This window comes from Aquarana catesbeiana, linkage group LG05 (assembly GCF_042186555.1).
Source record: "Aquarana catesbeiana isolate 2022-GZ linkage group LG05, ASM4218655v1, whole genome shotgun sequence".
Taxonomy (NCBI): domain Eukaryota; kingdom Metazoa; phylum Chordata; class Amphibia; order Anura; family Ranidae; genus Aquarana; species Aquarana catesbeiana.
The window spans coordinates 192,391,859-192,417,612 of record NC_133328.1 but is presented as its reverse complement, the minus strand read 5'-3'; the positions used below and the strand labels follow the sequence as shown (position 1 = coordinate 192,417,612).

General features: G+C 42.3%; 1 protein-coding gene across 3 annotated transcripts in view; it reads right to left on the bottom strand.

Moving 5' to 3' along the window:
• TPK1 (thiamin pyrophosphokinase 1) overlaps positions 1-25,754 on the bottom strand; it is an 881,459-nt gene that overhangs the window by 830,937 nt on the left and 24,768 nt on the right. For all 3 annotated transcript variants that reach the window (XM_073630451.1, XM_073630453.1, XM_073630452.1), the window contains exon 2: positions 20,611-20,673. In XM_073630451.1, the coding sequence (XP_073486552.1) occupies positions 20,611-20,653 (43 nt within the window). In that variant the 5' untranslated portion in view covers positions 20,654-20,673. The remainder of the gene's footprint in view (positions 1-20,610; positions 20,674-25,754) is intronic.

The window sequence follows — 25,754 nt, the reverse complement described above, 5'->3', positions numbered from 1 at the left end:
AAACAGAAATAAAAATACGCTCAATTTGTACAGCTAATAAAAAGAAACGGCAGCCTTTTTTCTTAAGATAAATGAAAACATGCAGGCACTTTGTACAGAATTGTTTTTGATCCTTAGCTTATCCATAATAAGATGCATAAAACATAAAGGGGCTTATTGAAGGCAAGTTTAAAGACAGGTGGTGATGGGCTAAGTGCATAGTAGCCAACCCAATTAAGACCTGTACCAAGAACAGCTTCAAACATTTTTTTCAAAAGTAGCTATAAGTTACTGCATTCCATAGGCCATCTCTGCTCTTCTTCTGGATGAGTGTGTTTTAAGGGCTGCTTCACACCAGAACTCGGTGCAAAACTTTTGCAAACTGCTGCGGGTGCTGATACATTGTTAATGGCACCCCAAATGCAGATCGCAACTGCAGAACATGTTTGCAGGCACCAGGTAGCATAGTATTGCAGTACATCATGCGATTGGGTGTGGCGTATTTTGCAAAAGTAGTGCATGCACCACTTTTTGTGCAGTCTGGTGCAATTTACAGGATTTCACAGGGATCACACAGGATTGCCGACCACATTCCTATGCAATTCTAGTTTGAAATGGCCCTTAAAGTGCAAAGCCTTCCCCTGACCTAACCCACCTCCCCCCAAAGTTCTGCGTTTTTTTTTACATCCAGCACCACAAGTCTTCACTGTCCAGGCATTCTAGCCCCATAGACTTCTATGAAACTGTGTCCCAAGGCCAGAATGGGTATCTGTCAGTGTAAACAGACAGATCCCTGTTCTGTCAGGGAAGTAAAGAGAGATCTGCTGTTCCTAGTGATCAGGAACAGCAATCTGTCTCTACTCCCAGGCAGTCTACTCCCCCCCCCCCCCCCCCCCCAGTTAGAAACACCTCCCTAGGGAACACATTTAAACCCTTGATCGCCCCCTAGTGTTAACCCCATTCCCTGCCAGTGACATTTATACAGTAATCGGTGGCTATTTTTAGCTCTGATCGCTGTATAAATATCAATGATCCCAAAAAAGTGTCAAAAGTGTCTGAAAATTGCTGATCACCGCCATTACTAGTAAAAAAAAGAAATTAATAATAAAAATGCCATAAATATATCCCCTATTTTGTAGACGCTATAACTTTTGTGCAAACCGTTTAATATTCACTTTTTTTTACCAAAAATATGTAGAAGAATACATACTGGCCTAAACAAATGAAGAAATTAGTTTTATTTTTTAGGGGTTTTTTTTAGTTTTTTTTGGATATATATTATAGCAAAAAGTAAAAAATGTTGGGCTTTTTTCAAAATTGTCACTTTTTTTGTTTATAGCGCAAAAAATAAAAACCACAGAGGTGATCAAATTATACCAAAAGAAAGCTCTTTTTGTGGGAAAAAAGGACGTCAATTTTGTTTGGGTACAGCTTTGCACGGCCATGCAATTGTCATTTAAAGCGACGCAGTGCCATATCGCAAAAAATGGCCAGGTCAGGAAATGTGTAAATCCTTCGGAGGCTGATGTGGTTAATAAAAGACCACATAAACAAGTTCTTGTTGGGAAAAAAATATTTTAAGCAACAGACAACATGGATTTATAAAAAAAGACAGAAATTGTCAAACAAACATGATTTCTTTTTATGAGGAGGTAAGTAAAACTTTGGACATAGGGGTGGCTGTGGATATAACTTAGATTTTGCAAAAACGTTTGACACAGTTCTCCCCACACACGGCTCATGTGTAAGGTAAAATCTACAGGCTTGGAAAGATCAATTTGTAAATGGATAGAAAACTGGCAAAAAGACAGAATTCAGAGAGTAGTGGTTAAAGGGGTTGTAAAGGTAAAAATTTTTTCACCTTAATGCATTCTATGCATTAAGGTGAAAAAACTTTTGACAGTACCGCCGCCCCCAGCCCCCCCGTTTTACTTACCTGACGCCTCGAATCTTCGCTCCTCGTCCTCGGCAGCTTCATTGCAGCTCAGCCTGGTCGCTGATTGGCTGCAGTGGATGGATTGAAAGCAGCGCAGCCATTGGCTCGCGCTGCTGTCAATCACATCCGATGACGCGGCGCGCCGGGGGGCGGGGCCGAGTGATACAGCGAGCGGCTATAGCCGCCGGCTGTATCACGGGAGCGCGCCCGCAAGCACTCACCACCGTGCGAGGGAGCTCGCATGAAGGTGGTAAATGCTTGCGGGGAGGAGCTGAAACAGCCGCCGAGGGACCCCAGAAGACCAGGTTCGGGGCCACTCTGTGCAGAACGAGCTGCACAGTGAAGGTAAGTATAACATGTTTGTTATTTTTAAAAAAAAAAAAAAACACCTTTACAACCCCTTTAATGATTCTTATGCTCCGTACACACGGTCGGATTTTCCGATGGAAAATGTGCGATCGGAGTGTGTGGTCGGAAAATCCGACCGTGTGTGGGCTCCATCAGACTTTTTCCATTTAATATTCCGACACACAAAGTTTGAGAGCATGCTATAAAATTTTCCGACAACAAAATCCGATCCTTTAAATTCCGATCGTGTGTAGACAAATCCGACGGACAAAGTGGCTACTGCCCCGTTTATAGTCCCGACGTACGTGTTTTACGTCACCGCGTTCGGAACGATCGGATTTTCCGACAACTTTGTGTGACCGTGTGTATGCAAGACAAGTTAGAGCCAACATCCGTCAGAAAAAATCCATGGATTTTGTTGTCGGAATGTCCGATCAATGTCCGACCGTGTGTACGGGGCAATACTCTGAATGGTCTAAGGTTATCAGTGGTGTACTCCAAGGTTCAGTGCTGGGACCCTTACTTTTTAATATCTTTATAAATGATATATATATTTTGTGGTTGTTCTGTGGTTTGCATGTGCCAGCCTTATCTGACGTATCTTAATCTTAACTAAATAGTATATAAGTCTCAAAAAGAGGAAATAATAAAAGAAAGTAATTTTACTCTGAACTAAGTGTCAGTGTGAGTTGCTTTATATTCAACTACATTCAATTTGACCAGGGGCAGATATAAAAGTACCAGACCTTGGTTTTGGTTCTGATCCAATACACTCTATTTGCAAATGTGTGCTAACTAAACCCCGGTTTTTAACACAAACTGTTAGACAGGATAATTTGGTTGGTAGCAGACTGGCTGGCAAGTGGAGCTGGGAATTTTCTTTGGTTTTGTTTTGCATTCCTGTTCAAATAGCATGCGGTTCTTTGCAGTGCAATTTGAGCCCATTCATTTTGTATGGACTTACATTGCACTGCAAAAGGTATCGGTTTCATGTACGAGTACTTGTGAAAATACTCAATATTGGCATTGATACCAGCATTGGTGCAACCTCATCACTATTTGCATTGCCCTTTCACCCCCTATATAGTTACAAGTCCTATCTCGATCCAGCTATTTGCCAATTTGCAGCAGTGCTTTCCTCTCTTCCTCTCCTCACAGGCACAGAGGCAGCAGCAGGAGCAATTGTCTCCTGCTGCTTTCAATCAAAGCCTGTAAGGAGGGAGCAGGTGGCAGGGCAAAGCTGCACTGTGTGTGTCTATGGATGCACACAGCCCAGCTTGGAAGCAAGCCCGGACGTCTGCCCCTAAAGCAAGCATTTTGCTATGGTGGCAGACACAGAAGAGGAGCCAGGATCGCCGGCGGGAGACCCCAGAAAAGGAGGTTTGTGGCCGCTCTGTGCACTACCACTGCATAAAGCAGGTAAGTATAACATGTTTGCTATTTTAGAAAAAAAAATCCAGCCTTTACAACTGCTTTTTATTCATAGGGTACCACTTACATGTCCTCACAAATGTATCTTATTGCAATATGTCTAAACGGTGTGTTGTTATTATGGACGCCATGCAGATGCACTGTTTGTGCATTCTTTATGGCATATCATTCTACTGACAGCACCTTTGCCCTTGCACCACCTTTTGTATCAAATAGCAGAATTTACAGAAAAAGAACACAGCTCATAGAGAAGGTGCCAATAAACACTCTGGCCTGTGCAATTTGATTTTTTATTTACAAATTACCACACAAGTGAAACTTTGCAGTATTTTATTCAGCCTCTACTGTACAACAAAATGTTGTAAAAAGAATAAAAACTGCAAGTCAGCTGCAGCAGTGAATTTTACAGCTGTAACAAGGGCAATACAACTTCAACAAATGAAAAATACGACAACTTCAAAAGGAATAATGCCCAATAAAAACTATATGAAGAACAAAAGAGAGCGAGAGCATCACGAGAAAATAAAATGAATGTGGCTACTTTTCATGTATTTGGAGAAGAATATTTCCATATTATTTAAATAATATATAGTAGTATGCTAATTCTTTATGAATAAAGGGTAACTCCAGTATACCTCTCTTTTACATAATATTCTGAATTTGTCCCCTCCTCTGAGTGGCAAAGATATCTTCTCAACAACCTGGATCACTAAACTTGAAGTATTTTTTTTTGGTGTACCAGATTCCAATGATTGGCTACATTGGTATTATGGCCTTTCTGAATGTCATACAAATGATCGTACAAGCGATCATGCAATCTGCGTATAGTGTGCCCCAACGTATTGTATATGACATGATTGGCATGTTACAATGTAGACTAGATACCTTGTGTTACAATTAACAAATGTAGTGATGTTAGACTGTTTGTTAACCGCTTCAGCCCCGGAAGATTGTACCCCCTGACCAGAGTACTTTTTGCGATTCGGCACTGTGTCGCTTTAACTGACAATTGCTCGGTCGTGCGACGTTGCACCCAAACAAAATTGATGTCCTTTTTTTTCCCACAAATAGAGCTTTCTTTTGGTGGTATTTGATCACCTCTTTTTTTATTTTTCTTGTGCTATAAACAAAAAAAGAGTGACAATTTTGAAAAAAAGCATTGTTTTTTACTTTTTGCTATAATAAATATTTCCCAAAAATATATAAAAAAAACTATTTTTTTCTCTGTTTAGGCCGATATGTATTCTTCTACATATTTTTGGTAAACAAAATGGTAATACGCGTATATTGATTGGTTTGCGCAAAAGTTATAGTGTCTACAAAATAGGAGATAGTTTTATGGCATTTTTATATTTTTTTTTTTACTAGTAATGGTGGCGATCTGTGATTTTTATCGGGTTTGCGACATTATGGCGGACACGTCGGACAATTTTGACACGTTTTTGGGACCATTGGCATTTATACAGCGATCAGTGCTAAAAAAATGCATTGATTACTGTAAAAATGTCACTGGCAGGGAAGGGGTTAACACCAGGGGACGGTCAAGGGGTTAATGTGTTCCTTAGTGTGTGTTCTAACTGAAGGGGGGAGTGGACTGTGTAGGGGAAGAGATAGATCGCTGTTCTGTATGAACAGAGGATCTGTCACTTCTCCCCTCAGAGAACCGGAAACTGTGTGTTTACACACACAGATCCCGGTTCTCTGTGTGCCCCAGCCATCGCGGGAGCCCGGCGGTGATCGCGACCGCCAGGCACTCGCATCGGCTCCATGGGTGCATTGCATGACAGGTTCTATATGGGACATTTTGCTTACCAAACCCTCAGAGTTAAGCCTTCGCTCTGTTTACTGGGAGCCCACAAGCGAGCTAGTCTAACATTTCTTGTTCTCCTCCTTTTGCTTGTTTGTGGAAAATTTTCACAGTGAGAGGGCTACGTTTAAACTCTGAGTCCTGCAGGACAAATTGGGTCTATTTAAAGTGGCACTGTTATATGTTTTATTGCTTGTTTTGTTATATGTGACTTTCTTTGTGTACAATCAGACATTGATTTTGTGCTGATATGACTGTCCATCTAAAAAAAAATTTTATAAGCCAAACATTTTTTTCATCAAAAATTGTGGGTTTTTTTTGTCATACTCTAGGTGACATTTGGTAACAGTTTTACGGTGGTGCCAGTATAGGTTGTGCCTCACCCAAAGCTCAGAAATGAACACTGGTCCCATTATACTCAGCAGCTCCTGAGGGGGTACAACTACATAAGCGAAAACACACGAAAATACTTTGTGTTACTAAACCCAGGACCCTGCATTCACTATATCTGGGCTCTCACAGTACACAGGACATGGAAATGCAATTATTTTAGTGGATATAAACAGCTAAATACCTTTTCTCATCAGCAGCCTTGTTACACAATGCAGAGGATTAACCCCTTAGGTTCCACAGCGAGTATAACAAGTATGCTTTACTGCATATACAGACTGATTTTACTGTTGTGGGTTTAGTAACACTTTAAAGTGGAGCTCCAGGCTCCTTCAGAAAAATTAAAAGTTAGCAGCTACAAATACTGTGACTGCTGACTTTTAATATTGGAACATTTACCTGTCCACGAATCCAACAGTGTCCTTACCCTAGCCAATTTTTCAATTGGCTCTCAGGTGCTCCCGCCGCCATCTCAGCTAAGACTTCACAACTGGTTCCCTACTGGGGGGCGAACTTCCGGCTGAGATTGCCGCGGCGAAGTCAGCCGAAAGTGGGAGCGGGTTCCTGTCAAAACCAGGTACCCGCCCCCCCCTCCCAAAAGGTGCCAAATGTAGCAGCAGAGGGGGGAGGACGCAAACAAGAAGAGCTTCCCCTTTTGGGTGGAGCTCTGCTTTAACTTTATTAGCCTGAAAAACTCATTCAGTGTCCCTTTGTGACTGGGGCCCTCATTTTTCTGACTCCATTGCCATACCTGGGAACTTTTTTACATCGGTGATTCTGAGAATGGGGACAGGGCTAATAGGTATGTATGCAATGCATACACTGTTTGTAACACAATCTGTGCATAGGGGATGTCAGTCACAGGATTCTCTCCCCCATTCACAGACCACAGATCGTGTTACAAGCAGTTTAATCAATTAAATAACTTTTCTCAATAGAGGAGAATAAAGGATATGGCATATCCCTATTGGGCCATCTGCACTGCTGTTCTGCCTGAAGACCCAAACCTGTTAACCATTGCAGCAGTGAAATTTCAGAGACAGGAAAAGGACAGGCATCCCCGCAGTAAAGAATTCTCCTGAATCCAGCTGCCTGCACAACGTGGGACATACCTCATTACAGCTACTGTAAGCGATTTGACTAAATTTGTAGGATTTTTTTTTTTGCTAAACCTCTGCTTCAAGCTGACTGATTTTATTGGGGTAATGCAGTGCACTGGAACACTGGCAGAACAGAAGAATGGAGATTTTGCAGCAGTGTTTCCACAAAAGTAGAACATGGAAGGAAGTGTGATTTATACTTGCTTTCCCAAACAGAGCTGAGTAACTCTTCCTGGATTTTCTTTTTTAACACCAGAAAACCGAGGGGAATGAATGAATAGGACATTTCCCATTTTTATGAGTAATAATGGGTATGCTTCCTAGACTTTAATGTCATTGTACTCAAATGTGAATATGGAGGCTTTTAATTATCTATAATAGCCGTATGTTGGAGAGTAGTAAGCTGTCAGCCAATGAGATTTGACTGAAAGACATCTAAACAGTCGGCACAGGGTTATATAGAATGTCTATGAAGGAACCCTGTCACATTAGTTTTGGGTGAGACAGACAGATAAATGGTCTCTAAAAGATCAGATAGAATGTCTCTATATAAATATATATTTAATATATATTATATATATATATATATATATATATATATATATATATATATATATATATATCTTTGACAGTTTCTTCCTGACATGATCACATCTATCTGCTTCCTTGTATGTATTCATTCTTTCTAGAGTTTGATGGGTGATCTTGATGTCTACAGGAGGTATATTGCATAAATGTACCTAATTGATTGAATCATAACCATGAACATGTTGTTTGCGGCTGAAAGTTTGGTCTGCATGCAATTATCTGGCCTTGTCATGGGGTTAATAGCAGTGTTTTCATGCTGTGCTGTGTGATGGGAATCCTGTTTGCCTGCAGGTCTTTCTGACAGAATTTGGGTTCACCTACCTGTGCATGCGCAAGAGCAACGTTTATATATTTTTCTTCTTATACATTTATATGAGAATTCTAATGCTAGGCATGCATGGGTACTTCTGCTGGGAAAAACTGCAGGCATTTTCATCAAAGTACATATATGCACACATTTGTTTATGAAAGTAGAAGACTTAGAAGACTTTCTTGAATGGGATGTTTTCCACCTGTTTAAGGTGGTTTAATTATGTAAGCATGCATTACCGCCAAATTTTTGGTCTTTATTTATATATCTTTCATGGGTTTGGCTTGTTTGTTTTTATTTTTGCCTGTACAGATCTGTGATCATGTGAGAGAGAATTCCAGCTGACTCACCCTTATATCAACTGAGAGCATTGTGTCACCTGTAGTGGGCGTGCAGGATTCCTAATTACATAAATTTACGATTTTGCATATTTGCATATATACTGTATGTCTTTGTCATTATTTTAAAACTTAGCTATGAATAAGCACCTGCTATAATGGTGTGAAACGCGTTAGTGGTTTTATCCTTGCTGCATGGATTTACTATAACAATAAAGAAATCGTTTTCATTGGAGTGCGGCCATCCGGACCTTTTTGTTCAGGTTTTGCACATAGTGTAGATGGGCCGTAGCAATAATTGGACTACATAGTCTGTGTCTCTATGTGGCAGTCTGTGTTGTAAGGATGTTGAACTCGAGTAACTGGCAATAACAGCAAATTAACTTGTAGCATGTGGCGGTGTGGTGTGAGTTAGGAACCCTCTCACCCAGTCCTTTATAGTAGCAATGTGAAGTGATGGCCTTGCGGCTGGGCAGCAGTGTGAAGTGATGGCCCCCTTTCTCGCCATCCTCCCGCAGATGTAATGGTGCTGATGGTGACGACCGATCTGTCTGCCTGCGGGATTGACTATCATGCCTCTCAGTATGATCAGCGATCTGGAAATCCTCTTCTCCACTCTCCATCTCAATCAACTCTCACCCAAGGTCTTCTGGATCAGCCTCCACTCTCCCACAGATCCTGTCTCCTTCCCCAATCTTCTCATCCCCTTGAAGTTCCCTGGCTTTCCGTTTTATAGGCTCCCGCCCTTTTTGCTCACTCAAATGGGATCTGTAGTTCTCTTCCAGCTTATCTGAATAAAGAAGTCCTGTCTGCAGCATACATGTTCCAACGTACCTAGCATCACTGTACTAGTTCCTGTGCCAAATAAACTGCATAGCACTGCCATCTTGTGGCCATTTTATAATCTGCAATCAGTAACAATGCAGTGTATTACACTTACAATGTAAAATGGAATGCAAGTTCACTTTAAATAGGCTAAGAACTCATTCAATTTCATACAATTTAAAAAAAAAAACACCTTAGGCCTCATTTACACTTGCTTTGCTCTCTGACGAATGAACTGTTTTAGAACGATCCTCAAAGAGCATTTGACAGGCAATAAGGGGGGTGTATTGCTTCCTCGCTGCCTGTGGTGACCCCCTAAATGTTGGGCTACTGTGCCTCAACCGTGTTCTTTGTGCGTAGTTGCAAAGCAGTCCCATTCACTAGAATGGGTCAAGTTCAGCGGGCAGTAGTGCCAGCCGAGCACAAAAGGGGGTATAATTCCTGCCAGGAAGCAAAGCATTACAGCATGTGTACACCCCCCAGCCACTGCCTTTCCAGCTAAAGGGGATTGTTGAGGGGCAGTAAAAACATGGCTCACCAATATGGTATTACAACCCCCCCCCCCCAAACATTAGTGTAAATCAGCCCTAGCTCCTAAATACAAAAATGTCAAAAAAGGAATTTAAAGTAAACATAGGGATAACTATATGAAGATGCCACATAGATTTATGAGCAAAGCCTTAACACCTTGGGGGCCCTGAATATCATGACACACTGATAATGCAGATAATGACCAACTTAAACTGTTGACTCTGGTCTGCCCACTTCTGTACCTCACTTATTGCCTAACGCTATAAGTGACCTCATCAACCAACACTATGGTGTAAAGATGGCCAAAACTGGTGAATACACGAGACAGCATTTTCATATAAAATGCAAACTTTGGAGGTCCTTCACCAGAAACTAAAATTCAGGCACCAGGAGGTGGCGGATGATAAATCTGACATGAAGTTTCATGGATTCAGCATGCCGAGGTTTACTGTATTAATTATTTCTCTCCAGATAGAGGTAAACAGTGCTAATTTTACTGTATCTATAAGAACTTAAGCAAGAAGTAATCATAGGTAAAAAAAAATACTTACAAAGTTCATTCTTGTAACAGCACAAAAAAATTTGGGGCGGGGCTTGTGCTGATGTCATCCACGCTTTGCTGGAGCCGGCATCAGGGGCGGTTTGATTGCATTGTGTGGTTACAAGAAAGAACTGTTAGTATTTAGTATTTTTTTAGCCTTTAATTAATAAACTTTAACAGTAATACACTATCAGAGGCTTATTTCTTCCTGCCGAGCCATCTCTCGAGGAGCTAAAGAAGGATAACACAGTGAAGTCCCGATATTCAGTGCTGTTCTGTGTCCCCTTATCAGATGATCTACGGCTTTACATTCATGCAGCTTCTTGCTATATTAGATCTCCTATAATTTGGGATCTGTTTCTCTGATAAGAAGCTGGGTGCGCTGAGGTGGTGGGCTCACTGATCACATTAAGTTTGTCTTTCTTAGGATACTTTCACACTGAGGCGTTTTCCAGGCATTTTATCGCTAGAAATAGTGCCTGAAAAATACCTTCCATGTCTCCCCAGTGTGAAAGACGGGGGCGGTGCACTTGCGGGACGTTCAAAAAATTCCTGCAAGCAGAATCTTTGGGGTGGTTTGGGAGCGCTGTATACAGCGCTCCTAAACCACCCCCGCCTATTGAAATGAAGGGGCAGTGATGCCGAAGCTCCTGCAAAGCGATTCGGCAGCGGCGCAACACGGGCGCTTTTAACCCTTTCTTCGGCCGCTAGCGGAGGCTAAAAGCACCCCGCTAGCGGCCGAAAAGCATCACCAAAACGACGGTAAATCGAACTACAACTAGCGGCGCTTTACCACTAACGCCAGGCGCTTTCAGTGTGAAAGTAGCCTAAAAGAAGGATGGATACTTGCTGTGAACACTTAATCACAAGGCACACTTTTGTGAACTTTATAGATTTGTTTCATATATCACTGGACTTCAAAATTTATATTACCTATTCATGGTGATCATTAAAAGAGAAGTATGGGTTTTTTTTTGTGTTTTTGTTAAAGATTCATACTTACCTAGGTGGATGCAGCATGAGTCTGATGCTGCATCAGTCCCCCGGCACCTCTACACTGAGAACCGAGCGATCGAACACTGCCAATCACTCGCTTCCCACAGCTCTCTTAGTAGAGAGCTGTACACTGTCAGTAACAGCTCTCTGCTCTGCTCCCTCCTCGCTCATTGGAGCACTGAGCTGTGGAGGGGGCGGGGGCGGGGAGTGGCCGGCTCAGGGAGGAAGGGAACCCCATGAAAGAGGAGGGTAGCGAGCAGGTAAGTATACCATGTTTCTTATTTAAAAAAAAAAAAAAAAAAAATCTTCTGCCTCTGCCCACAGCTTAAATATTCTGTGTGAAATGATACTGAATGTTTAAGAACAGACTAAAACAGATTGTAATTGATAATACATTCCTTTTCTCAGTTACCATGCAGCAACCTGTATAGGTCACAACCTACAATATTTATAAAGCTTCGTACTTTCTTTGCCAAGTGCTTTAACAAAAGGATAATAAACCTATAATCCTCCAGTAATTTCAGCTATATTATATCTCCTTGTACTTAGAAAAATAACCTATTAGATATTTCAGACATAAAATAACTTGCATTAATAACATTCGCATTACTTTTGCACATCAAAAAAATGAATTTTCTATAAGGCATTCTCTCTCCTGCAAAGTAGAAAAATAATGAGGATACTTCAACCGGATTATGCTTTATTTGTTAAATGAAAGCAATTAACTTTTCCTAATGTTTCTAAAGGTATATTGGGCTCATCGAAAAAAAAAGGTTTTTTAAGAACATCTTTTCATTTTCTTCATTTCAAGGGAATGCCTATTTGCAGCAGATTAAAAAAACAAGGGGCTCTTGTGCATGAATTAAGACAGACGATTTTCCGAAAAGTCATGTCTTTGATTGCCTGCCTTGGTAGGCATGACAACTTCCCAAAGGCAAAATGCTTCTACAAGAACAAATCATGCAAGTTACCACATGGGAAATCAATATTTAATGCATGTGCTTCTACAAGAAAGAGGACTTTCGCACATAAATAGCTATCTCGTCTTGTCCAGCTTGGCAAATTCTGTACTCTTCTTTGACGAATGTAAAATTACTTTGACCTGCTTTTAAGATTGAACGGATGAATTATCTGCCTGAATGTGATTGGGAGAGTCACATCTCATCATGGAAGAAAATGCTGACTTTAGAGAATACAGGCTATGATTCCGGTTAACTCCCCCTGAAGGAAGTCGCCAAGGGTGACTTTTTCCCAGAAGTGACTATTTCATACTCATTCTGTATTAGAAACAATCAAATATTACTTTATAAATATTACATCACCCACTTTTTTTCAAATCATGTTACAATGAAATATGAGTCACTTTGTTTTTGTTTTTTAGAGGACAAATTATGTTTGTTTAAAAAAATTCAGTAATTTGTCAATACATGGAAAAAAAAGTTTAGTTTCCCAACACAAATTAATATTCATAAATTTTGCTTATTATTTATCATTTTATATATACTATGATTTATTATAATTGATAAAAATGATGCAGGAAGCCTTGCCACATCGTACGGTTACATATGAGACGCTATCACATTTATAATAGCCTACTTATCAATCTGTTGAATGCTAGTTATAAGATTTTCTAAGCACTCGTGTGCTCCTATGGGGTCCCTTGCATTCCAGTTTTGACAGCCCATTCGAATGGGCTGCAAAATGCACTGGAAAGTGCAAAAAGTAGTGCAAGCACTACCTTTGCAAATCGCACCGAACCAAACAGCATCGTACTGGAGTATCAACCAGTTTGGTGGCCTCAAACGCATTGCGAGATGTGTTTGGGGTACTATTAACAATTAATTTGCACTCACATGCATCTCGCAAGGGCAGCGTGTTCATGTGTAATGAGGGACACGCTCTAGAATATGCCTTTCTCGTACCACGTTCCAGTGTGAACAGGCCCTTAGGCTTGGTTCAAACATATGCGGTTGTGGGGGTGCATGTAAATCGCATGTGTTTCTGCACCTGCAGACACCCAAAGACAAAACGTGTTTCTGCTTGACAGATGCGCAGGGGTGCCAATGATTCTTAATGGCACCCCATTGCATCGGAAAACAGAGCATTTTCTTGTGCGTGGAAATGAGAACCACATGGTACCAAAGCATGGCTGCAGTTTTAGAGAAGGGCCACTTTCTCCCTGTGTTTCCCACAGGTACAGCAGCCTATTTAAATGAACACACTGCTGTGCCTGCACAGAAACGCATAAATGTGAAGCTAGGCTTAAAGTGGTTTGTAAAACTTAAACAATTTTTACCTTAATGCATTTCTTGCATTAAGGTAAAAAAATTTTAGGTACCAGTATGCCCCCCTTTCCTTACCTGAGCCCTCATTTGATCCAGCACTGTGCCCATCTGCAGCTCTTCTCTCCCCTCACTTCTGAGTCTTGTTGACTTTGCTGAGCTAGCGGGAGCCATTGGCTGTTGTCAATCAAAGCCAGTGAGGAGGAGGCAGGGCCAAGTCCCGCTGTCTGTGTCAACAGATGCAGACAGCAAGGCTAGGGAGCAAGCCCACAAGTGCCCCCATAGAAAGCAGTTTTCTATGGGGCACTTGGTGAAGGGGAGGAAACAGAAGCGCCGTTGGGGGACCCCAAAAGAGGAGGTTTGGTGCCGCTCTGTGCGAGCAGGTAAGCGTAAACCTATGTATTTTTTTTTAAAAGAGCAATTAGAATCAGTTTAAGCAAGAGTCATCTAGGCAATTGGCAAGAAGTATAACATAACAATTTTCAGTTTATTCGTTCAGTTCAAACAAGCAGCACATACTGTAGATACCTTTAAGTAGTAAGGAAATCTGTTATCTCTGGGGTTGTCTGCATTCAGGTGGCAACCAGTACTAAATTATAATAAATTCAGGAGTGTTGAATCACCTGCTGTTCCTTTATCTCTCAGAGACTCCGGTGGTGAAATTTCCCCATAGTAGATTTCATCTCCCACTAACCATAATGTAGATGTCTATGTCTTGTGGCATGACTAACTATTTATCTGTTTATCCTACCTGACTGAGAATCCGTTATGGCAGGCATGTCCAAAGTCCGGCCCGCGGGCCAATCGCGGCCCGCGGACCGGTTTCGGACGGCCCGCCTGGTAATTTTGACATATATATCTTTTGTGGCCCCCAACGAATCCCCGAGCGCCGGGGGCCATAAAAGATAGATATGCTGGCTGCCTTGGAGGGGGCGGGACAAGCGCCGTACAGGATACAGGAGAATTTCCTGTTTACACGGCGTCCTGTGTAAAAGGAAGTCCCGTCTCCTGCGCTGCCATTGGACAATTGTTTTGTCCATCATAGGAGGCGGGACTTTCAATTAAAGAGGCCGCCGTGTAAACAGGAATTTCTCCTGTATATCTGTTGGCGCTCGTCCCGCCCCCTCCCTGTCTCCTTCAAGGCTGCAGATGGACATGAATCAGGCTGCACTGACAGCAATGGTGAGTCTGCATTCATGTCAATGTGGTGGGGGCTGCCGTATTTATGTCAATGTGGTGGGGGCTGCATTCATGTGAATGTGGTGGGGGCTGCATTCATGTCAATACGGTGGGGGCTGCATTCATGTCAATACGGTGGGGGCTGCATTCATGTCAATACGGTGGGGGCTGCATTCATGTCAATACGGTGGGGGCTGCATTCATGTCAATACGGTGGGGGCTGCATTCATGTCAATACGGTGGGGGCTGCATTCATGTGAATGTGGTGGGGGCTGCATTCATGTCAATACGGTGGGGGCTGCATTCATGTCAATACGGTGGGGGCTGCATTCATGTCAATACGGTGGGGGCTGCATTCATGTCAATACGGTGGGGGCTGTATTCATGTCAATACGGTGGGGGCTGCATTCATGTCAATACGGTGGGGGCTGCATTCATGTCAATACGGTGGGGGCTGCATTCATGTCAATACGGTGGGGGCTGCATTCATGTCAATACGGTGGGGGCTGCATTCATGTCAATACGGTGGGGGCTGCATTCATGTCAATACGGTGGGGGCTGCATTCATGTTAATGTGGTGGGGGCTGCATTCATGTCAATACGGTGGGGGCTGCATTCATGTCAATACGGTGGGGGCTGCATTCATGTCAATACGGTGGGGGCTGCATTCATGTCAATACGGTGGGGGCTGCATTCATGTCAATACGGTGGGGGCTGCATTCATGTCAATACGGTGGGGGCTGCATTCATGTCAATACGGTGGGGGCTGCATTCATGTCAATACGGTGGGGGCTGCATTCATGTCAATACGGTGGGGGCTGCATTCATGTCAATACGGTGGGGGCTGCATTCATGTCAATACGGTGGGGGCTGCATTCATGTCAATACGGTGGGGGCTGCATTCATGTCAATACGGTGGGGGCTGCATTCATGTCAATACGGTGGGGGCTGCATTCATGTCAATACGGTGGGGGCTGCATTCATGTTAATGTGGTGGGGGCTGCATTCATGTCAATACGGTGGGGGCTGCATTCATGTCAATACGGTGGGGGCTGCATTCATGTCAATACGGTGGGGGCTGCATTCATGTCAATACAGTGGGGGCCACATTCATGGCAATGGAGTGGGGGCCGCAGATGGGCACTGATTAGGCTGCATTGATGGGCACTGACCCTTATTTTGCTTCACAGTTCTTTATTTAAAATTTAAGATTTTTTTTCCTGAAACTTCATTTTTAAAGTGAAGGTGCATGTTATAAGCAGATTAAATACGGTATATCCAAATAACACGCCCAAGCTCATCTATTCACCACACACAGCACAAAGGCAAGAGAATTCTTGTTGGGCCGTGTATTAGTGCTCGGATGGACACACTTAGACCAAATTTTAATGGTTTAAGAATGTCAGGCAAAATGGTCGGCCCTCAAGCATGTTCTATTCATCAAATCTGGCCCTCTTGGAAAAAAGATTGGACACCCCTGCGTTATGGGAACATAACACCATCATTCAGCTTTATAATGGGTGCTCAGCTGGATCGAATTGGGAATTCTAGTGGGAATATCTCACCACTTGTGTCCAAGACATACAGTATATAAGAAGCCGGTATGCAATTCATCTTGCTAGCATCAAAACAACACGTAGATATTTATTTGAGCAGAAAAAACCTTTAACAACCCTACAGTACCCTGACAACAAAAGAACGGTAGAAGAGAGGCTGAATGCATAGATTAAACTTTTCTTTTTCACAGCTCACTCTTGCATTATTAGTGTGCACTGGGGATTATGTACTGGCTTCAGGGAGCCTGGAGGAACTGGATAATAGTTTAACAAGCAGCTAAAAGGTATCTTGCGGGCATCTTTGAGTGTCTGCTGAAAGCTAACAAAGAAAAAACTCTTTTGGAGACTTAAAGCCAAAATAAACAATGCCTAAACTGAGAAGTTATTAGTGTTTTCTATTGCAGAAAATGAGAGCAATGAAATACAAGGAGCTCTTTATGATTAATTTGATGATTAATGAAATATATACAGATTAGAGATAGTGCGAAGCTGAGAATGGGGTGGGGGTCTTTGGATGTTTACCAGTCACGTGTCACAGCAAGTGTACTTTCATTTCATATCATGAAAACCTCCTTAATTACCCTTTAAAGATTAACTACTGGAACAAAAACTTTTGTTGAAATATATTTATCCATAGTCATAAAGGATATAAATTCACTTTGTGTGCACCAAATATCCTTTTAAACAGTTATTACCTTCTACATGCAATAGTGAGATCATCACTCTACTGTATGTAGTCTGAGCAGAGAGAAGAGCTGTGGGAGGGACCCAGCAGGTCCTCCCACTACAGGCAGTCAGCAGAAAACTACAGGCAGGGGCGGATACAAGACCAGGCATCCTGCACAAGGAGGAAGAGTAGAAGTGACCAGTCTGTGTTATAAAAAGCACCTGTACAAAAGGCACACACTGGATACTGCACAGATCTCAAAGAAATGCACAAAGCAAACCAAGAATCATAAGAATACACATTACTCTTATTTAGGCAATATTTGCTGGTCCTGGAGTCAAGCTTTAAGTGCAGCTGTAACTTAATATATAGCAGGTTGTCCTGTCTTACTAAGGTATATAAGTAGCTGAGGTGGGGTTTTTCGTGAACTAAGGTTCAAGTAGAGCTAAATGTCAAAATTTTTTTTAGATACATACTGTATATAATAATGAGAGATTAGAACCTCTGTAAGGTTTTTTTTATTGCCAGTGTGTCCCCATTAGAGAGATTTCTCTTCATGTCTTGTCCTGTAGACTCATTAAAAAATGAGAGGCAATCTTTCCAATGTGAGGGAGACCCTCTATTAGACGTTGGTAAAATTGATCGGTTCAGCCGTATTTTTACAGTCCCCCCTGAAAGCCTAATACGGCAGCCGGTTGGTACCCATGCTGTGCCCATGGCAAATTTACCTTGGCTTGCCAAGTTTAGGAGGTAGCACTGCCTGTCAAACTCGCCCATTTCAAGGATAAGTTCACCTTTGGGAACATGTTGCATGTCCAACCCGATTTTAGGGTGGAACATGTAATATGTTCCCAGTGCTGCAGCTGCTGCCCGCTGTCCCCCCTCCCTGTGACAGCAGTACAGGGGAGAAGTTCCCCATACTAGATGTCACTGTTTGAAAACAGCTCCGTGTGTCTGAATGAACTACAAGTCTCAACATCCTTAGCGGCTGTCAGCTTGTAGTTCTCAATGGACTACCATGGTGCTGTGGAGCATTGTGGTATTTCATTGAGTTTTCCTGTCAGGGAGTATCGGCAAACAGATACACTGACACAGATACACTGCTGATCGCTGCTGCAATGCTTAACAGGCTCCTACTACAAAAAATAATAAAATGTACATTTTTTTTTTACAAATGTGCATTTATTTATTTTTTTAAAAGTGAACTTATCCTTTAGGTCAATAAGACCGTGCCGCAAATGCTTGGCTCACAGCTGCAGCGCATTAGTTCCGTTCAAAGCTTTAGGCTTTTTCGAGATAACAGTATCTACTCCTGAATTCCTGGAACCTGCTGGTCTACCACCCTCTGAAAAGCAATCTATAGTACAATGCCATTCAGAGGGCAGTAGAGACTGCTGCCTGTGTGAACCTAGCCTTAGACATTCACCACCAGAACAAATGTTCCTATAGGGAAGTTTCCACTCTATTCCTTTTCTGGAGGCAACTCAAAATTTTGGGTTTACCCTCACTTTCATTTCCGGAGACATTGATGATCAGGACAATTAGCGAGAGTGAACATCCCTAATAGGGACGCAGACAGCAATACAAATATGACAATGGTTTCCTCACCACTAAGCAAAACAAATACCATTATTAAAATCTAAAAAAAAAAGTTTTGCCTTTGGTTATACTTTCAGGACACAGTGTTGCAGGCTTTTAGTGGTTAAAACAGGCGATGAGGTGCTGACATATCAAATCTGAGCTGTCCATCAAATGCCTCTGAAAAGCAATCCATTGTGTATCACATTTTAGAGGGGTGGCAAACACATGTAAACAAGCCATAATAGCATATGCGACAGGGCATATTTTTGTTAAAAGGAGGCCATAGTTCTCTCTTTTATGCCTGAAGTTTTCAGCTTTAAAAGGAATCGGGATTAGAAAATATAGAAACATTTCAACAACACTTCTCCCTATTTAAACAAAATAAAAATGTAGAAAATTAAACAAAACTCAAATTTAAAAAGACAGTCCTGCCCAAACATAATATCCTAAGTACAGGTACAACCTGGTGGGCTGGGTCAGCTTCTGGCTTCTTATAAATCTCAAATTCCCCCCGGAAAAAAAAATCCTTTTATAGATTCCAACCAACTGGGAGTTGTGGGTGTTCCAGCTGGGCAAGCATCAGTACCTTCTACTGCATTCTCCATAAAGACAATGGAATCAATGAAACTACTGGACAGGAAGTCTAGGTGTCGCTCTCCACCACACCAATTTGAAATAAAATTAGTTCTAAAAACCTCCTGAAGTTTTATTTACCCTTGATTCACACCTATGCATTTGTTTGTGTGTTTTGCAGAAAAAGTCAAAGCCTAATTGAACAAGTTGAAGTTAGAAGCTGATTGGCTACCATGCACAACTGCACCAGCCTCTGAGTGCTCCAGCCTTAGTAAATTTCCCCCACTGTTTCCTATGGACCTAGTTAGTGAGTTTTGAGCCGATTTGTTCTTTTTTTTAAAAAGGGTAAGGGACTTTTTTCTCACAAAAGATTGCTTTTTGTGTGTAATAAACTTCAATGGACTTGCACCAAAAATGCAACTGTTGCGTATTTGATGCTCCCATCAAAGTTACATCAAAGTAGTGCAAGAACCTTTATGTGTCCAAAGCCGCATTTTAGGGTTAAGCACTAGGGTTTGAGTAAGAGGTAATTATTAAGGTTGGAACGCTAACCCTAATCCAAACTATTACCGCTAACTCTAACCCTAATGAATGTAGCTAACTTTAACCCCAGCGATTACGGCTAACTCTAACCCTAAGGCCCCTTTCACACGTGGTGGATCTGTTTGACAGACTCCGCTTGCTCGGCGGGGATCGATCTGCTGATCCCCCTGAGCAGGCGGATGACAGATCCATCTCCGCTCACTGTGCTGAGATTGACCTTTCAGAGTCCCACTTTCCTCTCTGGGGAGATCGGATGAAAACAGACCGCCTGTCCGTTTTCACCCGCTCCGCCTGACGGAGGGAAAATAGGAACACCATCCGTCTGGATTTGGTGGAGAGGATCAGATCGCATAGCAGCGGGTGTCAGCTGACATATCACCGCTGACATCCACTGCCCCATAAGGCTGAATGTAGAGTCTGATCAGGTCCGCATGAAAATTTGACAGGCAGACCTGATCGGATAGCAAGGGCCCCAACGATTACTGCTAACTCAAATGACTACCACTAATTCTAACTAATTCAAACCCTAAAAAATTACCTCTAACTCTAACCCTAAACCCCAACCCTTTATCCTAACCCTAGCCCTTTAGCCCAACCCTTTAGCCTAACATGCAACTTTCAAGATACAAGATTCTTGCACTACTTTGATGCGACTTGATTTCCAGAGTGTAAAGTTGCATGAAAGCTGTACTCCATGAAAAGAACTGTCACACTTTCCTATTAGCTAAAAAAACCCCCTGCAAAACGCATCAAAAACGCATGTTCAAAAACACAAAACGCAACACAAAACACGCCGGAAAAACGCATCAACTGCAACCTGCATAGATGTGAACCTAGCCTTGGCCATTGATCCTATTAAAATATCTTTTACATAAACCAGCTTGCAACTTATGCTCATTGGCCCCTTTCATATGGGAAAGTAGTATACGTAATGCAGTGACTAATTACATCAGCCATAATTACAATGGAAAAACTACAGATATTCAAAATCAATTTAAATGTAACCACTAAAACGATAAGCTCTCCAAGACAACAGAACTAGAAAATGAGATACAGCCGATTGCTATAGTTCTACATTACACATTGGCTTAGCAGAAAGAAATTCTTACCTGACGGTTGGAGACACTTAAGGGGGGTAAACTCTCTTTCCATTCTTAGGGTATTAATTTCACCTGGAGATAGATACATGTATAATTAATGTGTTTTAATTACAAACCATGAGTTTTTTCTTTTTTACAGTATAGCTTTAAAGAGGTTATGTCACTTGATTATAGCTTGTCCAGGATGTGTGGAATAATAAAAGGAATCTTATATTGAAGCCTTTGCTCTATGATAACTTTGAGACATTCTGGTTGCAGCTATTCAATTTGCTTAGCTGTGCTATTTTTCACACACTCAACTCTGTGAAAATGGAATTTGAAGCTACATATCTGTTCTATCTAGAGTTGTAAATGAGCTCTCAACCCAGACGATGAATGTCCAGCAGAGAACTGAGATCACCTTCAGATCGATTACATAGTGTGCCTTCAGCAGTAACATAACTACAGTTCTAGTGCATTACATAGTTCACACTCATCGAAATACAAAGTTATGTCTGTCTTCAATCCTTTTTCATCATTTATTTCAGATTTTATACTATTAAATCATATTAATATTCCCATCTGAATAAAGCTATTCTTGTCAATCATTTTGCACAGTTCTCTTGCTATATAAGAGTACAACTTCCACTTCTGAAAGCTTTTAAGAGGTGTGCAGCAATCAAATGAAGGGCACCTTAAGGTACTCTAACCCAAACTGCTGTAAAAGTCATATATGCAAATTTTCACTCTTCTTGGTAGTGTTTAGAGCTTGCATGCCTTCTATATTCTCCCACGTTCCATTAAAGTGACCCATCTTGGTGGTGTGCCACTAGAAATGTAGAAGGCTGGCCAGCTCTCGAGGGTGGCTAACGGTGTCTTCACCTACCTTCAAAGCCATCTCCAGTGTTGTTATATGCAAATGTCATCACTTCCTGGTAATGTTGAGAGCTGGCCCCACTCCACTAGTCTCCCACCCCTTCCTATTAGCACACCACCAAGATGAGCATTTGAATGGTCAATAGGATAGTATGAAAGAAGACTGCTGCACCCACTAGTATGAAAGAAGACTGCTGCACCCACTTAAAGTGGTTGTACACTCTGTACAACCACTTTTACCTACAGGTAAGCCTATAATAAGGCTTACCTTTAGGTGCTTGAAATAATTCCTAAACCTCTACGGTTTAGGAGATATTTACTAAAAAGATGAGCGCCAATGACTACGGCACGTGCGCTCTTTAGAAAGGGCACATCGTGCCCTTTCTAATAGGGGTCATGCTGTGACTGGCGGCTCCCTCGCGCATGCGACTCTGGCCAGTCACAGAGCCGGAGTTCACGGTCCCGGAAGGAAGAGGGGCGAAGATGGATGCTCCCTGCTCATGGGGACAATGGAGACATTGCGGGCTTCAGTCTCAGGTAAGTGACACATAATGGGCTACTATGCGATAGTAGCCCAATAGTAGCCCATTATGCTTTACCTTTGCAGGGAAATAAAGAGGAAGTAAATCCGCCAGGGTTTACTTCCTCTTTAAGTGGTATGTATGTATCTGCATTTGATTTCTGTAGGTATTTTACACGCTCCAAGATATGACAGGTATACTTTAAAATGTAAATTTTTAGGCAAATCAACAACATTATATTTATATTACTTACACCCAATTTGTGTTGTGAAGTACATATATTTCTTGTGAATGCTAAGGTTCTGCATTTGGAATCACATGCATCCTTTAGACCAGGGGTGCCCAACCAGTGATGTGGGCTCCTGCTCTGGGTTGGCAAGCCCAGATTGTGGGTTGCCGACCCGCCATCCCAGAGCATCAGTGTTGTGAATGGAGGCAGCAGTAAAGGAAGCAAGCGGCTGCAGAGCAGAGCCTCATAAACTGATGCTTCCTATATAGCACCGGCTCCTGTCATAGACGGAGTGATACCAAATGCACTCTGCCTGGGACAGCTACAGTCGGCGATACCTGAATGGAAGAATGTTATTAAAGGTAAGTTTATTACTAAAATCACAGTGTATATATGGGCATATCTGTTCTGCAGTGGTTACTGGGCTGCTTTTAAACTGATCCACAGGGTTAGCTGCACTGTGCCAGTCCTGTATTCCACTTGTATTGCTTGAGAAAGGAGCGCGGCTGCTGCAACACATGCAGCGTGCATGCTCGAAAACGCGTCGCACTCCGGTGACGTCATCTTTCCACACCACCCAGCCACCTGCGCACCAAGCCTCGCTCTGGACTCCTCCACCATATGGCCCGCGTCCCATCACAGTGGTGACCAGCGGGGATCCGATCGCTTGCGGAGACAGGAGCGAGGAACTTGACTTCCCACCAATGTTACCTCTCGGGACTTTACTTACAGATGTGCCTTTCTAATTCTTCTAACATGAGAGTTTCCAATTGCATGATTGAATAAATCGTTTTTACCCCTGCACTTGGAGGCGCCCCTTTGTTTTTAGATTTCTGTTATTACTTGTGTGTTTGGTGTGCTTTCAGAAAGTGTGCCACACCTGCAGGATATAACAGAAGTCTGTGGCAAAGTGCAGCTGACCCGCAGAAAAGCCACAGGTGCACTGCGCCGCACCTGCGGTGTGGGTAAACTGTAGTGCATTAGTGTGAAAGCAGCCTTAGACCCCTTTCACACGATTGATCCGACTCAATCGGACCCTCCATTCACCTCTATGGAGTGGCAGAAGTAACCGGATTTGTGTCAGTTTACCCCTGCCTACCTTCAATCTGATCTGCTAAAAAACAGAAGAGGATGTGTCCCCTTCCATCCGAGTGGATTGGATCAGAGGGCCCATAGAGTATAGTGGGCTGTGTCTGAGTCCGCTCTGCATATGCAGAGTGGACACGGACCTGTCATCCACCCGCTCTGCACATTGTGGCCTGTGACCGGTTACCAAGAAGCTTAAGTGGCCCTCACTCTTCAAAATGTTGGGCACCCCTGTTTTAGAGCCTCTCCCATCCCAATCTGTTTGGCTCTCTCTTACTTTGTCCATCTTTAGGCAATCCATGAAAACTCCCCTTTTTCTATTCCCACTATCCCACCTCTAGCAAACAACAAAATTTGACTTTCACGAACAGCTCATCCCCACACAGTTACCACCATTTGTACCACTTGCCTTTACCTCTAGATTGTAAGCTCTCATGAGCAAGGCCCTCCTACCCCTCTTCTCTTGAACAGTAGTGTAACTGTACTGTCTCCCTATATAGCACCACATATATTTCCTTATACAGTAAGACCTTGGATTGTGAGCATAATTCGTTCCAGAAACATGCTTGTAATCCAAAGCATCCGTATATCAAAGCTAATTTCCCCATAAGAAATAATGGAAACTCAAATGATTCGTTCCACAACCATTTATTCATAGGCCCCTCTGTTTATAGTCCATATAAAAAGATTATAGCAATGTGACCAGGATGTGTAACCATAAAATGTCCATCCACAAATGGCAGCCTCCACAAGGGGATTAGAAGAAAAATCCAGCATGTGCTACAGAATATAAAAGAGAAGAGAGGTGCCTCTAAATGTAGCAATATGTTGCCAAATCTTGTACCTTCATTAAATGTAACCATATTGCTCCACTTAGAGCCTTCTCTCTTCTCTTTTATACCCAGTTGTGACATGACGCTACTTGTATATCAAGACATCGCTTGTATATCAAGTCAAAATGTATTAAAAAATGTTGCTCATCTTGCAAAACGCTCTCAAACCAAGGTTTTACTGTATAGTGCCAACAACACAAATCTAATATATTGCAGCCACAAATGTTTTTTTTTTTCCCCTTTATTTTCACCTGGTACGGCCATTAACACACTTCCTGTCTTAGGGTGTGTTCAATCCACTGGAGGAGCAACTGAGAAACCCCTGGACAGCAGTACTGTGTTAGATGCACTAACAGATTTAGATGTACTCAACTAACAAGTAAAACATTTCAGTTAACACTTGTTAGGGTCCATGCACACTAGGCGGCTGAAAAAATTGCAGAACATCTGGCAGAAAATGCAGCATTAAAAATTATCTTAGTGACTCATATTGCACAAGAATTCATGAGAGTTTATGGGCATTTGCTTTTAAAAGTGTTTTTTTTTCCCCAAAACGTTTCCCTTTACTAATTCTTCACTATTTTCAATGTACAATGTAAAAGTGACGTTTATGAGCACTTAGGCGATTTTTAAAGCATTTTTGAGCTCAGAAACCACTCTTTAGAACCCGACTTTACAGGGGTCTTTTTTTCTGTCTCAAAACTCCACTGCCATTAAACTCCCGGAAACGCCTATCACATTGGTTAACATAGAGGGGAGAGGTGTCATAACTGATCACAAGTGTAACACCATGACAACTACAGATCAAACGTAGGTTAGAATTGGAGCTTCCTTGGCTGTAAGGCTCCTTTCACACAGCCACTTGATGCATCCACCAGATTCCAGTTGCAGGAATCAGCGGATTCTTGTGGTTGTAATGACTGGGGCATGCAGACAGCAGCATCCTCTCAGCCTATATAAACTAATGACAGGCTGACAGTGCCAGCCACACCTGTGGTTAGGGATGAATGTCCAAGCCTAAAAGCTTTGTGTGTACCTACATACCAACAGAGGTGGCCTCTGTTAGCCTGACATTAGCTTATATAAGCTGGGCGGCCACTGCTATTCGCATGCGTCAGTCATTCCACCCGCAAGAATCTGCCGCTGGAATCCGAAGGATGCAGCTAACAGTAACTGTTACTCTGAAGGTATTTTTTTGTAATTCTAAAATATTAAAACATAAGCAGCTGTGTAATAGGCTGAAAAAGCTTTGATGAAGAACTGAATAAGATCATTTATTAACACCTTAAGTCCGCTTACTCTACTGGTCGATAGAGAAGTGCCCCCCTTAGACTATGGGTCAGTGTAGTGACCCCTCAGTAAAAAAAGTCCCTTTACATTGATGGTCAGTGTGGGCTGGAGATCAATCCAGCACTTCTCAAGGAATTCCTGAAGGAAGCCCGGTTGAGAAAGGCTGGTCTAACAGCACCAAGGTACAAAGTTAGACTATTTGTAGCATTTACATGCTCTCCCTGCATTTGTGATTAGTTGGCCTACTTGCACCTTTTTAAAACATATTTGTAATTGGTAACTGTGGGGATGATGCACTAAAATTGGAGAAGTTATTGTCCATGGTAAGAAATCATGATT